This window comes from Heterodontus francisci, chromosome 38 (genome assembly GCF_036365525.1).
Source record: "Heterodontus francisci isolate sHetFra1 chromosome 38, sHetFra1.hap1, whole genome shotgun sequence".
Lineage (NCBI taxonomy): Eukaryota > Metazoa > Chordata > Chondrichthyes > Heterodontiformes > Heterodontidae > Heterodontus > Heterodontus francisci.
Genome location: NC_090408.1, coordinates 37,475,225 through 37,491,543, shown reverse-complemented (window position 1 = coordinate 37,491,543; position 16,319 = coordinate 37,475,225). Strand labels below are relative to the sequence as shown.

General features: G+C 41.3%; 1 protein-coding gene across 5 annotated transcripts in view; it reads left to right on the top strand.

Annotated features, from left to right (window-relative positions):
• Positions 1-615: 615 nt before the first annotated feature.
• Positions 616-16,319, top strand: part of glceb (glucuronic acid epimerase b) — a 137,196-nt gene continuing 121,492 nt past the window's right edge. For 3 of the 5 annotated variants that reach the window (XM_068018121.1, XM_068018122.1, XM_068018125.1), the window contains exon 1: positions 1,167-1,432. In XM_068018121.1, the coding sequence (XP_067874222.1) occupies positions 1,431-1,432 (2 nt within the window). In that variant the 5' untranslated portion in view covers positions 1,167-1,430. Of the gene's footprint in view, positions 890-1,166; positions 1,433-16,319 lie in introns of those variants that run through there. The other 2 variants (XM_068018127.1, XM_068018124.1) reach the window with 1 other exon arrangement.

Genomic DNA, 16,319 nt, shown 5'->3' with positions numbered 1-16,319 from the left:
CAGAGGTACATAGATTCTTGAGAAACGAGGGGGTGAAAGGTTATCAGGGGTAGGCGGGAATGTGGAGTTGAGGTTGCAATCAGATCAACCATGATCTTGTTGAATGGCAGAGCAGGCTGGAGGGGCCGAGTGGCCTACTCCTAAATCGTATGTTTGTCTGTATGGACATAACCTGCTTTTGACCTGATTGGCAACATTTTCTGTTTTTATTTCAGATTCCCAGCATCTGCAGTCTTTTCTTCCCAAGCTTGACCCCGACAACAGAACAAATAATTACTTCTCTCTTTAATTAATGGCATCCTCTGCACAGACTGTAGTGGGCACCATGTAAACGCCACCTGCCTGTCTTACGTTGCTGTGTTGTTACCAGATGCTACATTCCCACTGGCCAGATTGGCGGACCACTCAGCGGTCTCCGCTCTCACCAATCCTGTGCCTCCATCTGACGTGATTGACAGGGGAGACGAGCCCGCCCCCTCCGTTGCCCGTCGCACCAGCTCCTCCCCTCCTGCGCGTTAGCACTGCCCACTAGAGAAGGCCCTTGGATCTGATTTGCTTGATTTCCCCCGTCCACACCCCGCCCACCTTCCCGCGGCTCCTGTCAATCACAACTGCACCGCGTGACGTCGGCCGTTAGTCAAGTTAGGTTGAGCCACGGCTTCCACATAAAAACTAAAACAAACCTGTGGGTTGTGGTAATCTATGGTGTATTCCAGTCCTGGCTTCTTTGACAAAATCCACTATAAAAAGATACGTCGCGACAGAGAGTGAGGAAAGAACCCGGTTGCATTGCGATATACAAGCAAGCTAGCGTTTTATTTATGTTTCAAGAAAAAACCTTTACGTGATTTAAAAAAAGGATTTGTTCTCCAGGTTACCTTCGGTTCAGGTAGGCCACTTCCACGGTGTGAATGGAATCGGCTTTTGTCCAATTACTTTTATTATCTCTATGCTCTGTTATGCTTAAGATCTCCCTTGGACCAGGCTCGCGCGGCAACCGTTGGCCCCAGCGAGTCCTGCCGATTGGCTGGTTCAGGCCAGGGGCGGGTTTGGTCTCTGGCTGCCAGTTGGTTTACTCAAGTGTCAAATACGGCGGACGAGCCTGTTAACCTGCGCATGCGTGCTCACTTGCTCTTGCCTTCGCCCCTCCCCCTTCCGGGTGTCGCGCCGCCCGGGGATGTAGTTGGCGAGTGGCTCCTGCCTGCTTGCTTTCACCGGGTAAGGTGTGCATGCAGAGTTGGGAGCATTTGCGTCTGATCGCTGTTCACATTATATCCTTTGCGTGGATACCTCACTTGCAATCCTGCAATTTTTATATTTGCGGAAAATAATTTAATGTCTGAGGGGAAAATACTGAAGTACAACAAAATCTCTTGGTGTCAAAATCAATGTCTCTGTTGTGATGACTGAACGCATCCTGTGGGACTCAGATGTAAGATGTTTGATATTTTTGTTGTTAAATCGCTAAAATCTCTTTCTTTGTACATTAATAGTTCACAATGCGCCCCCTTATTATGTTTCTCTTTCGATTTTTTTTCCCGGTCCTGCATAAAATACAGTGGTATGTATTTAACTGCGATGCTTGGTTTATCTCGTGCAGTAGAATTAGATTTTGTTTTAAAATGGTGCGTGTGGCATACCAAAATCTGAAGTTCGGAATCGTGCTCCAAATTATTGGATGGGCACAGACATTTAGGGAGGAAGTTAACAGGTATGCAAATCGAAGCCATAGCACAGAATAGGATTTTTGTTTTGTTAATGAAAGCTCCCTAAAGCAGTATAATTTGTTTACTAAATGTTAACTTTGCACTCTCTTGTTTTACTTCGCCTGATCGTTACAATGTGTCTTTGAAAATCTGTGGTGAGATAAGTTAAAATGGGCAAAAGGCTGAACTCGTGTATGGCCTAATCTGATTTGAAAATATTAGCTTTCTGATAGATTTTGGAAATGCTGTATGTGTAAGATGTATAATATGCATGCCACAGTTTTATACTGTTAGTGTAACGCCACACAAGTTAAAGTTCTTCGATCTTGGCATTTAAAGATTGCACACTCAACAGTTGTTAATTTACGTAACAGTAACTCCTGTTAATTATTGTTTTGGTTTGTTTAAAAGAATATTGTAAAATCAAATCTATAAATAGTGTATCGATTTTAGCAAGATCCTGTGGGATTTTTTTTAACATTATGTAAGTTTCAACTAAAGTCATAGGATTTCAGTAAAGCATAACTAAGCATGTGTGAAATTTTGTACAATTTCCATCTGAGCTATGACAGAATACCAGTCAACATTTTGACCTTTCAATCATGTGATTTGGAATAAGCATTTTGAAATGCCTTAGGGTGAGGTGTGATACGTGTTGGTTGCGGCTCTCACTGTTGGAGCAATTTGAGATGGTAAATTAGGATTAGCACAGGAGGAGGTTATTGGTACAACATTTAATCAAAGTAGCTTAAGTGTAATTTTGAAGTACATTACTGCTAAATATGCCTTTGGATAATGCTGTTCATAAAGTGATACTGGGCACTTGTAATGTGGTATGTGCAGTGTCTCGAGTATGGCAATCGTTCAGTTAAATTTAGACCCTTTTTTAACATCATCCTGCCTAGAGAAGTATTGGGGTGCAGATTAGTAAAGGAGGCATTCTGAACTTATTTATAGGAAAAGAAAAGATCAGTTTTTGAGGGTGTCTCTTGATGGTCCATGTTCTGCTGGTGTTTAATCTGTAAATGCAGTAAGTGTGTTTGGACTCTTTGAAGAAGGAAAGAAAGGCAGTGTTCTTTCTGATTGGGAAATGGATAATCGGATATTAGTGTTCTTCATGTGGGGAAAGTGATTTTTAGTTTTTGTCTGTTCATTGTTCCACATTCAATACCCATGCAACAGGGAGGCTGTTAATTTAAGATGAAGCTTAATATATTGCGAATTGATCTATTTCCAGTTTCCTCTCATCCTGCAGTAGCATGATGTAACATTCTTAATTGTATTGGAAGATTCTCATTATTGTGACTATTTGAAAGCTAAGCATTTGTCATAAGCATTTGCTTTTTAAAATTAAATATTTTTAATGCTGGCTAAAGCTTTAGATGAATTGCATAATTTGTGAGATGTGGTTTGGATCATGACGACCTTCACTTCATTATGGTTTGCCTGACGATGTTTAAATCACTAATACCTAATAACATGTGTTTGGTTGGCATAATAACTTAGTGGGCAAGCCTTCAGTGAATTGTTCTGTTGCCTATGTATGTTTCATAAATATATTGATATTTAGAGTTTTGCAAACACTTGTTTAAAATGTGGATCCTTTTTTTGCATACATGAATACATTTATTGAAATTAGAAAACTGCGCTTTGGTATGAGAATGCAAATCTTGGTAACCAAGCAATCAATGTAATTTTATTGTAGTGTAGCATTAATGAGGTAATACATTCCTATAATTTCAATGGAACTGTATAAATTCATTCCTACCATCTTTTTCACTTTTTTATACTTCAGTTATACAAACATAATATTAGGAGTAGGCCACTTGGCCCCTCGAGCCTGCTCTGCCATTCAACAAGATCATGGCTGATCTGATTGTAACCTCATCTCCACATTCCCGCCTACCCCCAGTAAAGTTTTCACCCCCTTGCTTATCAAGAATCTACCTCTGCCTTAAAAATATTCAAAGACTCTGCTTCCACTGCCTTTTGAGGAACATAGGAGCAGGAGTAGGCATACAGCCCATTGAGCCCACTCTGCCATTCAGTACGATCATGGCTGATCATCCACTTCAATGCCTTTTTCCCACATTATCGCCATATCCCTTTATGTCATTGGTATTTAGAAATCTGTCAATGACTGAGCTTCCACAGCCCTCTGGGGAAGAGAGTTCCAAAACCTCTCAACCCTCAGAAATAATTTCTCCTCATCTGTGTCTTAAATGGGCGACCCCTTAATTTTTAAACAGTGACCCCCTAGTTCTAGATTCTCCCACAAGAGGAAACATCCTTTCCACATCCACCCTGTCAAGACCCCATAGAATCTTTTATATGTTTCAATCAAGTCGCCTCTTACTCCTCTAAACTCCAGTGGATACAAACTAGCCTGTCCAACCTTTCTTCATAAGACAACCTGCCCATTCCAGGTATTAGTCTAGTAAACCTCCTCTGAACTGCTTCCAGTGCATTTACATCCTTCCTTAAATAAGGAGCCCAATACTGTACACAGTACTCCAGATGTTGTCTCTCAAATACCCTGTATAGCTGAAGCATAACCTCCCTATTTTTGTATTGGTTCCCCTCGTGATAAATGATCTATTAGCTTTCCTAATTATGTGCTGTACCTGCATACTATCCTTTTGCGATTCCTGCACTAGGACACCCAGATCCCTCTGTATCTAAGAGCTCTGCAATCTCTCACCATTCAGATGATATGCTTTTTTATTCTTCCTGCCAAAATGGACAATTTCACATTTTCCCTCATTATACTCAATTTCCCAGATCTTTGCTCACTCACTTAACCTATCTATATCTGTGGGCGGCGCAGTGGTTAGCACCGCAGCCTCACAGCTCCAGAGACCTGGGTTCGATTCTGGGTACTGCCTGTGCGGAGTTTGCAAGTTCTCCCTGTGTCTGCGTGGGTTTCCTCCGGGTGCTCCGGTTTCCTCCCACATGCCAAAGACTTGCAGGTTGATAGGTTAATTGGCCATTATAAATTGCCCCTAGTATAGGTAGGTGGTAGGGAAATATAGGGACAGGTGGGGATGTGGTAGGAATATGGGATTAGTGTAGGATTTCTGGCAACTGACTCCCACGACTTGTGATCAATGTTACAGGACTTCATGTCGCGTTTGCAGATGTCTTTAAAGCAGAGACATGGACAGCCGGTAGGTCTGATACCAGTGGCGAGCTCACTGTACACTGTGTCCTTGGGGATCCTGCCATCTTCCATGCGGCTCACATGGCCAAACCATCTCAAGCGCCGCTGACCCAGTAGTGTGTATAAGCTGGGGATGTTGGCCGCCTCGAGGACTACTGTGTTGGAGATGCGGGCCTGCCACCTGATGCCAAGGATTCTCCAGAGGCAGCGAAGATGGAATGAATTGAGATGTCGCTCTTGGCTGACATACGTTGTCCAGGCCTCGCTGCCGTAGAGCAAGGTACTGAGGACAGTACCTCAGTACCGAAGGATGGAATGGCATTGGATTGGGATTTAAAGAAGTACTGTTACAATAAAGATACTAATTTCACTGCAAATGCTTTGTGGGTCTCTGCGAGTTAATGATTATTTGACAAGTGCCAGCAGCTAAGAAACACCATAGAGGCATTTTTTAAAAAATGAAATGCTATGATTGTTAGATACTTGGTATTTCAGTCGCAGCTTCAAGTTCTATCTTTGTACATGTGATGCACATCAAATGTACCCTCCAACCTCAACCATTTTAACAAATGGATTGTATTTGTACAGTACAATGTGACATCATTTGAGAAGTACAACCTCAAATTAAAATTTATTTCTGTTCTGGAACATTGCAAGGGAAGTTTTAAATAGAAAATTTTAAACATGCATAATTGTTGTTGTATCTCAGATTTAATCCTTTGCAATACTGACCAGAAAACATTCCACAGCCCCTGAAGTCAAAATATCTACATCCAAAAACTTTTTAACAAGCTACAGTAGTTTGGGAGATTTTGAATACTTGAGTGGATTGGATGTTTGAGGCTTTTGGGGAAAAACATGCTGTTTCCACAGATCAACTTAAAAACAGGTATAAATCACAATGAACTTTGCCCAAAGGGAACATTCCATCTAAAAATCTGTGTAATCCAATACAGCATTCTATTTCCCAATCATCTCATTTAATCTGTTTGTAAATGACTAGTATTCAAAATAATGAGAGATGGTTAAGCCTTCACAGTAGATAGATGCAAGGGGGTAAAATAACAATATGCATCATCAGATTATACTTGGATGGGTCTGAAGAAGTGGAATACCATTTGATTAGAATTGCAAAAACTGACTGGAGGGTTTTATTTCAACAAAGCAACAATTTTTGCTTTTAATACTGTAGTCAGTACAAGTTTAACTACTGTTTCAACAAAATTTATATGGTACTTGTGTCAATACAATCCCCGGCAACAAAATCTGTTGTAACTCCAGCACTTCCTCCTTACTATGCCATTGTTCTCCAAAATATGTACTATTATGCAGTCCAGAAAATGGAGGATCTGACAGAAATGAAACTTGTTGGGGTGAGGGGTGGGGAACTGCTCTGGCTGCTTTGGACAGTGATATCATAAATGCATTCAAAAGGAACACATTTACAATTTTCTTGCACAAGAGCAATTTTTCATGAATGGCAGTCATAATGGTGGAGATGAATAATGAATCGGATTGCAGGTTTGAAGCAAAGTTTAGGGCCAAATCACTAAAGTCACGGTCTATTGGTTTTCATCTAATTAGAAAATAGGAAGAACTTGGTGGCTAAAATGTGAAGTTTCTGGAAAGAACTAAATAGGATGGCTTTGATCTTGGCAATGTTGAACTGCAGGAAGGTCATCCCCACTTTGATGCCAAACAGGTTGTCAGAGTTGAGTGAGTGGTGGCAGAGTTAAAACTCCATTCTTGCAGATAACTGCCGAGAGAAATAGAAGAACCCTGGGGCACCTGAAGGTGGATGTGTGAGTAGTGAAGGAGAAGCCATTTCAGGTGGTGTGTTCGCTACTCTAGAACAGTTAGGAATGGAACTAGCAAAAGGCATTGCAATGAGGAGAGGCAGCTCAGTAATAGCAGGTCCAGTACTTCTTCATTTTAGCTAGTGAAAATGGAAGTTCATTAGCTGTACTTAAAACTAACATGAAAAATGTATTAGCAATGCAGTATATGTCTCACAATGTAACATGCAACTCTTAAATCTTGAAATTTATTAAAAACAACCTTCAACATGTTACAGAAAAATGTGCAAAAATCACAACCAGTTTTAATCCATCAAATTATTGCTATTTGGTACTACTCTGCAATATAGAGTTATACATGTCTCAGGATTAGCTGAAAGTCTAGGCAAAAGGTTAAGCCACTTCAGCATTACCACAGAGTGGCATCCCTGTTGGGTCAAGAGAAAAATAATCAAAATAATGCAGGCCTCAGTGGATAAGATAATTAAGGGACACAGTGGAAAAGGATAGTTACTTTGAGAATCTGCATCGACAGTCAGTCATCCATCCACAGTAGATTGAGGTTAACAAAAAAAAAACTACTTCACAAAATGTATGGATTCTCAAATGCTATCAAATAGTTGTTGACTGCAAGCAGATTCCACAGAAGACAGCTTAGAAATTTAACTGAGAAAAGTGTATTTTCTAATAACCTTCCCTCCCATTTTTCAGAAGGCATTAAACAGAGATCCCCATCTGCCTGTTCAAAAGGAGTAAAAATCTCATGGCATTATTCCAAGAAGAGTAGGTCAGTTCTTCCTGCGCTAAAGGAAATGATTGGTTATTTAACCTCATTGCTATTTGTACTATGCACAAGTTTGGATTTTTTTTTTTAAAAAAAGCTTTCAGGAGGTGTGGATATCACTGGCGAGGCCAGGATTAATTGCCCATTCCCAAATGCTACTTTTACCCACACTCAAAAATAATTGGTTGTGAAGCATTTCTCTGACGTCCTGAGGATATAAAACATATTATATAACTTAAGCTTCTTTCTTGATAGAAGGATTGACCTGCTCCTTCACATTTTGGAACTTTAGAAAAGTCTAAAAAGCATACCATATATTGAATTGAAAGCTTATCCATAAACTTTTACTGGTGGATGACAGAACAATCTAAATAATGCAGAACAAGGGTATGGCAAGTTGGGGCGTTGGGCGGTGGAGGGGGGCGGGAGGGAAATGTAGGTGGAGGGTCAGGGGAGAAGAGAAATAATTAATTTTGATTTTACACTAACTTGGCTGTTCAAGGCATTTACAAAACTGCAAATACCCCAAAAACATGGGCTCACCACCAGTCTGTTATCTAGTCAGAGGAGCAAAACTAGGTACCAAAGCATGGCAGAGCTAGGGGGAAAAACTAACAGAGACCACCAACAGCCTACCTTGCATCAAGCTCTCCCACTACTTCACACAACTTACCTGGGACAAGCATAGATCTAAAAGTGCTTAAAAGAAAGCCAGGAGAGGAATTGAAAGTAGGGTACGGTAGCCTTAAGGTTATGGTACTGGACTAGCAACTGAGGGATCAAGAGTCCCACTGTGGCAAAAGAACTCCAATCATGTGTGCGCGTAGCCCCAGTGATCTGGCTCACTAACGTCGCTCAGAACGGGAGCCTGCCACCCCTGCCTGGTCTGACTTTTCTGCAACTCCAGTTCCACACTACATGCTTGACTCAACGTCCTGAGGGCATATAATGACATTTATTGATCCACCAGTGTTACCCACATCCCAACAAACCAAAAGAAGCTGAAGGCATAGGTGCCAACAAGCACAAATTTTTAACAGCAACCTGTTCGTGCACAGTGTGTGATTTATTTCTTCCCACATTCTAAAGATAATTTTCAGGCATGTGTAAAGAGAAACATTTGGCTTTACAGAACTTGATTTTGGACAACAGGAAGAGGAGAAAAAAAAATTAGACAATAGCACTTCTTGTTGTCACAGCCATGCTTTTAACTCCCTTATTTGATAAGCCTCCTTGCAATGTACAAATAGAACAGCATCAAAAGGAGGGAGAAATACCAAATACAACTGAGCTTAAAGTGAGAAAGTTAGAAAGTGAGTCTGTGGAATTAATGAGGGAAAATAAGGAGGGCAGATGAATTGAACAGCTAATTTACATCAGTCTTCACCATACAGGATACAAGTAACATCCCAGAAATAGGTGTAAATCAGGAAATGGAAGGGAGGGAGGAACTTAAGAAAATTACAAATACTAGGGAAGTAGTACTGAGCAAATTGTTGGAGCAGTGGGCTGACAAGTCCCAAGGTCCTGATGGACTTCATCCTAGGGTATTAAAAGAAGTGGCTAGTGACATAGTTGATGCATTGGTTTTAAATTTTCCAAAATTCCCTAGATTGGAAAATAGCCAACATAACTCTTTTATTCAAAGAAGGAGGGAAACAGAAAGGAGGAAACTACAGCCATTAGGTTAACATCTGTCTTAGGGAAAATGTTAGAAGCTATTAAAGACATTATAGCAGGGCACTTAGAAAAATTCAAGGTGATCAGGTAGAGTCAACATGGTTTTGCGAAAGGGAAACCATGTTTAACTAATTTATTGGAGTTCTTTGAAAAAGTAACATGTGCTGTTGATAAAGGGGGAACCGGTGGATGTACTGTACTTAGATTTTCAGAAGGCATTTGATAAGGTGCCACATCAAAGGTTATTGCAGAAAATAAAAGCTCATTGTGTAGGGAGTAACATATTGGAATGCATAGAAGATTGGCTAGCAAACAGGAAACAGAGAAGGCATAAATAGATCATTTTTTGGTTTTCAAGATGTAACTAGTGATGTGCCCCAGGAATCAGTGCTGGGGCCTCAACTTTTTACAATTTATATAAATGACTTGGATGAAGGGACCAAAGGTATGGTTGCTAAATTTGCTGTTGACACAAAGATAGGTAGGAAAGGAAGTTGTGAAGAGGACATGAGGCTACAAAGTTTAGTTTAGTTTAGAGATACAGCACTGAAACAGGCCCTTCGGCGGGCAGCCATAAAGGCGGGGCTAAAGTGTGGCGCGTCTTAGTGACTTAGCAGTTGGCAGGAAAAAAGACAGAAGCGCAAGGGGAGAGCCAACTGTGTAACAGCCCCGACAACCAATTTTTTCTGCAGCACCTGTGGAAGAGCCTGTCACTCTAGTATTGGCCTTTATAGCCACTCCAGGCGCTGCTCCACAAACCACTGACCACCTCCAGGCGCTTACCCATGGTCTCCCGAGACAAGGAGGCCAAAGAAGAACTTCTTTAAATCCCAATCCAATGCCATTCCATCCTTCTCATGCCATACCCATCCCATTTCTTTTATTCCTCTCATCACCCCATCCCACCCCTTTTCTCCGATGACATCCCTTCTTTAGCTGCATTTTTCTCCTCACTCTATCCATGTCGAGGGCTGTCGGCGGGAGACCGGGAAGCAGCAAGAGCCAGGGGCTAGAGCTCCGTAACTGCAGTTCATGTGTTCGGCTCCACCCACCAAATCAACCCACTGACCAATCAGAAAATGTGGACAGATAACTGTATATTCTGGATTCCTTATGAACTACAGTATAAAGAGTATCTTCTTCGGAGAAACATTTCATTAATTACAGTGAAACAGCTACCTTCCAATTGCACTGGTTGGAGGTGCTGTCTTTTTTTTGGTTGAGATGTTAAATTGAAACCCCATCTGTCCGCTTGGGTGGATGTAAAAGATCCCATAGTACTACTTCGAGCAGGGAAGTTATCTCCGGTGTCCTGGCCAATATCTTTCCCTCAATCATCATCACAAAAACCGATTATCTGGCTATTATCACATTGCTGTTTGCTGTATGCAGATTAGCTGCTGTGTTTCCTGCATTATAACAGTAACTGCATTTGAAAAGTATTTCATTGGCTGTAAAGCGCTTTGAGGCATCTGGTGGTTATGAAAAGCTCTATATAAATGTGAGTCTTCCCTTTTTTATAATCAGGTGATGCAGAAATGAAAATATTGATATTTCTCTCTACCCCCACCATACTATGAGGCACGAGCTTCCATTTTTTTTTAAGGACTCCTATTTGAAGTGTGGAAATGGATTCATTTTGGAAGACTGAAGATTTCATAGATGCTGGACTTTTCTTTGTTGTAAGTTCACTGAAGGGACACTGAGCAGTCTTGTTTGAAAACAGTCTTTACTGGATATCACGTGCCTTAAGTTCAATAAACAATAGAAACCTTGGTGACTTGGGGAGATGTTTTACAGAAAAGTGACATGTCAAGATTTGAGGGTCAGGAGGTTGTTTCGCTTCTGAGATATTTTGGTTTGGTTGGGGTGTGGACAGTGTTGAAAAGCAGTTGGTTTTGTAGCCTGCTGATAAATCCCCAGCTCGTCTTTCCTGCACGTGAGAGCCTGTGAAATCCAGTGTGTCAGCCCCACTTTCTCTACCTCTTTGAAAAGCCCTGCGAATCCAGAGTGCGATAACTGAAACTCCTGATGCCACATTTCACCTGGAAAGCCTAGCAGACTATTTCTCGACATCCCCCGTAATGAACTGCTTCTGAAAAGATCCCAGTGACCTGTTTCCTTCATACCCAGATGCCAGAATAAAAGGGACAACTGACATCCTTCCATATCTTTTTTTCCATCACTTATTTGGCCAAGTATTTTTTTTTGTTGTAAAAGACCTCTGCAGAGAGAATTTCTTTTTTTTTCTGTATGTGTAGTATTTAAAAAGGGAACTTTCATATTTCAATCTGTATGTTAATAAACTGATTTTGTTCGTTAAATAAACCTGGTTGGTGTATTTTATTCTGGGATAAACAGGAGAGTATATGATTGACCGTATCGGTAACTGGGTAAAGATTTAAAATATGTATTGCAATCTTTGGAGAAGTGGAACTAGAAAAGACAGTGCACTCCTCCTGCATTGGTCATAACACCAGTGAAATGGATCTAAAATCCTTCCTGAATAATTTCAGCTATGTTTAGGGGCAGAGGCAATGACAACTGAGGAACGAAAACCATATTTGAACCTTTGCTGTTAATTTTAATTTAAAGTTAGAGAACTTAAATAGTTTTGGCAATTACATAAATTTAATTTTAGATTTTTAGTTGGTGCTGGAATGAGCTACTTAAATGGTTAGAAGTGCAGCATTCAACCAGAATGTTGCAAGTGTGTTTACATGCCACTTAAAATTGGTTTACCTCAGTTGGCTAAGTCTTTTCACAACAAAAGAAACTAGTAGATTGACTGACTGATTCCATGCAGTGATGTTCAGGATGGTAGTGTGTACATTGAGATGGTTTGACATTTCCCTCACCCCAAAATTGCTAGGAAATTCTATGTAAAACAAAATAAAGTGCAACATAGCTTTCACAGAGCGTACAAATGAATTGATGCCAGATATGGTAACACCTAAAATATTGTCATTTGCAGGTAGAGCCCAAATAGTACCTAGCATTTATAACTAACTCTATTTATATGATGCTTTTCATCTAATGAAATGTTCCAAAGTACTTTACAGGAGGGAGTTTTTTATATTCTTACATGGGATGTGGGTGTCGCTGGTAAGGCCAACATTTGTTGCCGATCCCTAATTGCCCTTGACAACTGAGTGACTTGGTAGGCCATTTCAAAGGGCAGTTAAGGGTCAGCCACGTTGCTGTGGGTCTGGAGTTGCATGTGGGCCAGACCAGGTAAGGATGGCAGATTTCTTTACCTAAAGGTCATTAGTGAGTCTGATGGGTTTTTGCGACAATCGTTGGTAGTTTCATGGCACCATTACTAGGACTAGCTTTCAATTCCAGATATTTTTATTAATTAATTGAATTTAAATCCCACCAGCTGCCATGGTGGGATTTGAACCTGTGCCCCCAGGGCATTAGGCTGGGTCTCCCGATTACTAGATTACCAGTGACATTGCCGCTATGCCACCACCTCCCCTCAGGGGTGGAGACCAAACAGGGAGTAAGAGAGAACATTTAGAGAAATGGCATTTTTTCGTTTGGGGATGTGGGAATCTCTGGCTATGCCAGCATTTATTGCCCATTCCTAATTGCCCTTGAAGGTGGTGGTGAACTGCCTTCTTGAACTGCTGCAGTCCTTTCAACATTGGTATACCAACAGTGCTTTTAGGAAGGAAGTTCCAGGATTTTGACCCAGCGACAGCGAAGGAATATAGTTCCAAGTCAGGCTGGTTTGTGGCTTGGAGGGGAACTTGAAGATGGTGCTGCTACACTTGTCCTTCTAGGTGGTAGAGGTCGCAGGTTTGGCAAGTGCTGTCGAAGGATCCTTGGTGAGTTGCTGCAATGCATCTTGTAGATGGCACACACTCCTGTGACTGCATCGGTGATGGAAGGAGTGCATGTTTAAGGTGGTGGATGGGGTGCCAGCCATCTGGCTGCTTTATCCTGGATCGTATCGAGCTTCTTGAGAGAGCTGCACCCATCCAGGCAAGTGGAGAGTATTCCACCACACTCCTGACTTGTGCCTTGTAGATGGTGGACAGCCATTGGGGAGTCAGGAGGTGTTACTCTGTATAATCCCCAGCCTCTGACCTGCTGTTGTAGCCACAGCATTTATGTGGCTTGTCCAGTTCAGTTTTTGGTCAATGGTAGGGTGGTAGTTGGCCAGGTTGGACTTGTTCTGCTTTATGTGTACAGGTTTTCCACATTGCCAGGTACGTGCCAGTGTTGTAGCTGTACTGGAACAGCTTGGCTAAGAGCACAGCTAGTTATGGATCACAAGTCTTCAGCACCATTGTCGGAATGTTGTCAGGGCCCATAGCCTTTGCTTTATCCAGTGCCTTCAGCCGTTTCTTGATATCATGTGGAGTGAATCAGATTGGCTGAAGACTAGCATCTGTGATGCTGGGGACTTCAGGAGGAGGCCAAGATGAATCATCCACTCGGCACTTCTGGCTGAAGATGGATGCGAATGCTTCAGCCTTGTCTTTTGCGCTGATGTGCTGAGCTCCCCCTCGTAGAGGATGGGGATGTTTGTGGAGCCGCCTCCTCCTGTCTGTTTAATTGTGCACCACCATTCACGACTGGATGTGGCAGGACTGCAGAGCTTTGCTCTGATCCGTTGGTTGTGGGATCACTTAGCTCTGTCTATTGCATGCTGCTTCCACTGTTTGGCATGCAAGTAGTCCTGTGCTGTAGTTTCATCAGGCTGACACATTTTTCAGTATGCCTGGTGCTGCTCCTGCAGGTGTGGTCAATAAAGTATGCTTTTCTGATGAGGTTTTTAAAGGGTGGAAAGCGGGGTGGGGGTGGGTGCAAGTTATAAGCCTTAGGTTTAGGAAGATGATTGCATAAAGATGTGATGACAGGCTGCTCCATGGTGGTGGAGTCCATAATCTCACTGTAAGCCAATCCTGAACATATGTAGTGCTGGAGCAGGGTGTGGCATGGAGGAATTTTGAAATACAGGATAGAGAGCCAGTGGTGACGAAGGATCGGAATGGTGGGTGTGCAATCTTTAGGCTGTGGAAATTTTTATATGCTGGTATTTGTGACTGGGAAACATGAGACTGGTCAGAGCGGCTTAGGAGAAATTGGGTTTTCCGGTCACAAAATTGTAGAGAAGTGAGTTAGTGTTGTTGTAAACTGAGTGCTCTGGAGTTGGAAGTGAAGGGTCTACTGGCAAGACCAATGTCACATTTGAAGTTTAACTTGGAGTCATACAGATGATTGTGCACATATGGATTCAATTGAGTGAGCATTTGGGGAGGGAGAAGGAATCAGCTGATGAGATGGAGAATATTTAACGTTTTAAAGCGCTGATGAATTTCAGAAACCCCTTGTGTCTGCTCTTGTTCATGGTATGCTTAATTGATGCCAAAAAGTTTTCACAGTTTGATCAATCATGCTGTGTTTCTGCAGATCTTGTCTTTTCCTTATTCACTTAAACTGTTTTTCTGTATATAATTAAATATTTTTATTTTCAAATAATGACATTCCAGAGATAAAACACCAGGGTTTTTTTTAACGTGCTTGGTTGAGTCACTACATTGTGGTCCAATATGTTTGCAAGATTGTACGTTGGTATTTGGAGTTCCTTGGCAGAACTGCAAGTGCTTAGGTGGTATTGAGTATGTACAGAGGGAAAGAGAGGTGGTGTGAGCCTTTAGAAAGCGAACACAGATTATTGCCTATAACTTTTCTAGGCCTGCTTGGAGGCTATGGTCCTAAGCGTTTTTCTCTAAAGCTTGCAATTCCAAATGTTGAAAATGTGTGAACGATGATTTTCAAAATAAATCTGCGGTAGATTGAGATCCAGATTTAAAGCTGGCTTAAAGTATTAAATTGTAAGCCCAGACTTGGGTAGATTCTCTGGAATCACTCAGCAGGTCTGGCAGCATCTGAAGAAGGGTCACTGACCCGAAACGTTAACTCTGCTTCTCTTTCCACAGATGCTGCCAGACCTGCTGAGTGATTCCAGCATTTCTTGTTTTTGTTTCAGATTTCCAGCATCCGCAGTATTTTGCTTTTATTATATTGGGTAGATTCTCTTCTGTTTTGTTCATTTTTACAGGCACACCAATATGAACCTACAGAAGAAAACTAATTGACCAATCTCCTGCAGTGATAGCTAATGTGAAAAGCACAAAATGTTCAGGTGTAGTGGGCACCTTTTCATCGGAGTGTGACAGAAGCACATTGTGATAGAATATAAAGATCTTTAAACTGCATCCCACAATGCTGCATCTGACTTTGGATTGCTTGATGATGCCATTAGGTGCAGGAATGGTTTTATTTCCCAATGCTAACATCTCTCACTGGAAACAGAAAATTCACCAGAATATAAAGGTACTAATAGCAAGAGTGTAGGCTGCAGTTCAAAATTAATATGCAACTAACCAAGGTTGAATTGTGGAACGAATAAAAGAAAAATACTGCGGATGCTGGAAATCTGAAATAAAAACAAAGTGCTGGAAATACTCAGAAGGTCTGCAGCATCTGTAGAGAGAGAGAAACAGAGTGATGTTTCAGGTCTGTGACCTTTCATCAGAACTGACCTGAAACGTTAACTCTGCTTCTCGCTCCACAGATGCTGCCGGACCTGCTGAATATTTCTAGCATTTTCTGTTTGTCTACACCTGTAGTTCCACAATTCAAACAACTGATTGTCTTGACAGGTAATTGATTGATTGATTTTGAGGTGGTCATTTAAAGCTTTCAAAATGATTTTTGACTCCCTACATTTGATCTTTTGGGTCTACCTGCTTCTGCAGTTTTTTGATTTCTTTGAAATGTTACCACCAGGCCATCTGGCTCATCCTATTATGCTGTGCCTGTCCATTTCGCTGCTCATTCTTCAAATGTCTCATTCCCTATTAAATGTTTAACTACTTGTAATGCATTCCAAATTTTAATTACCGATTCAAGAAAAATATTTGTTTCCTCAATATAGTCATTTTAGATGCTTGAAGTCTTCTGCTTTTACAATTCCTAACCAAAGTGCTGTTTTGACCAGATTCTTACTGTAATGGTAGTGGTTACTGTTTTGTAGTCAGTTCTTCTGGTGCACATCGGTTGAATGTGATTAAATAAATAGTGTTCAGGATACTAATGACTATTCTTGGAAGAATTCTGCACATTTGTAAGGATACATGAAATTTTAAATGAAGTTCTGTGGCAAACAGTAGTAT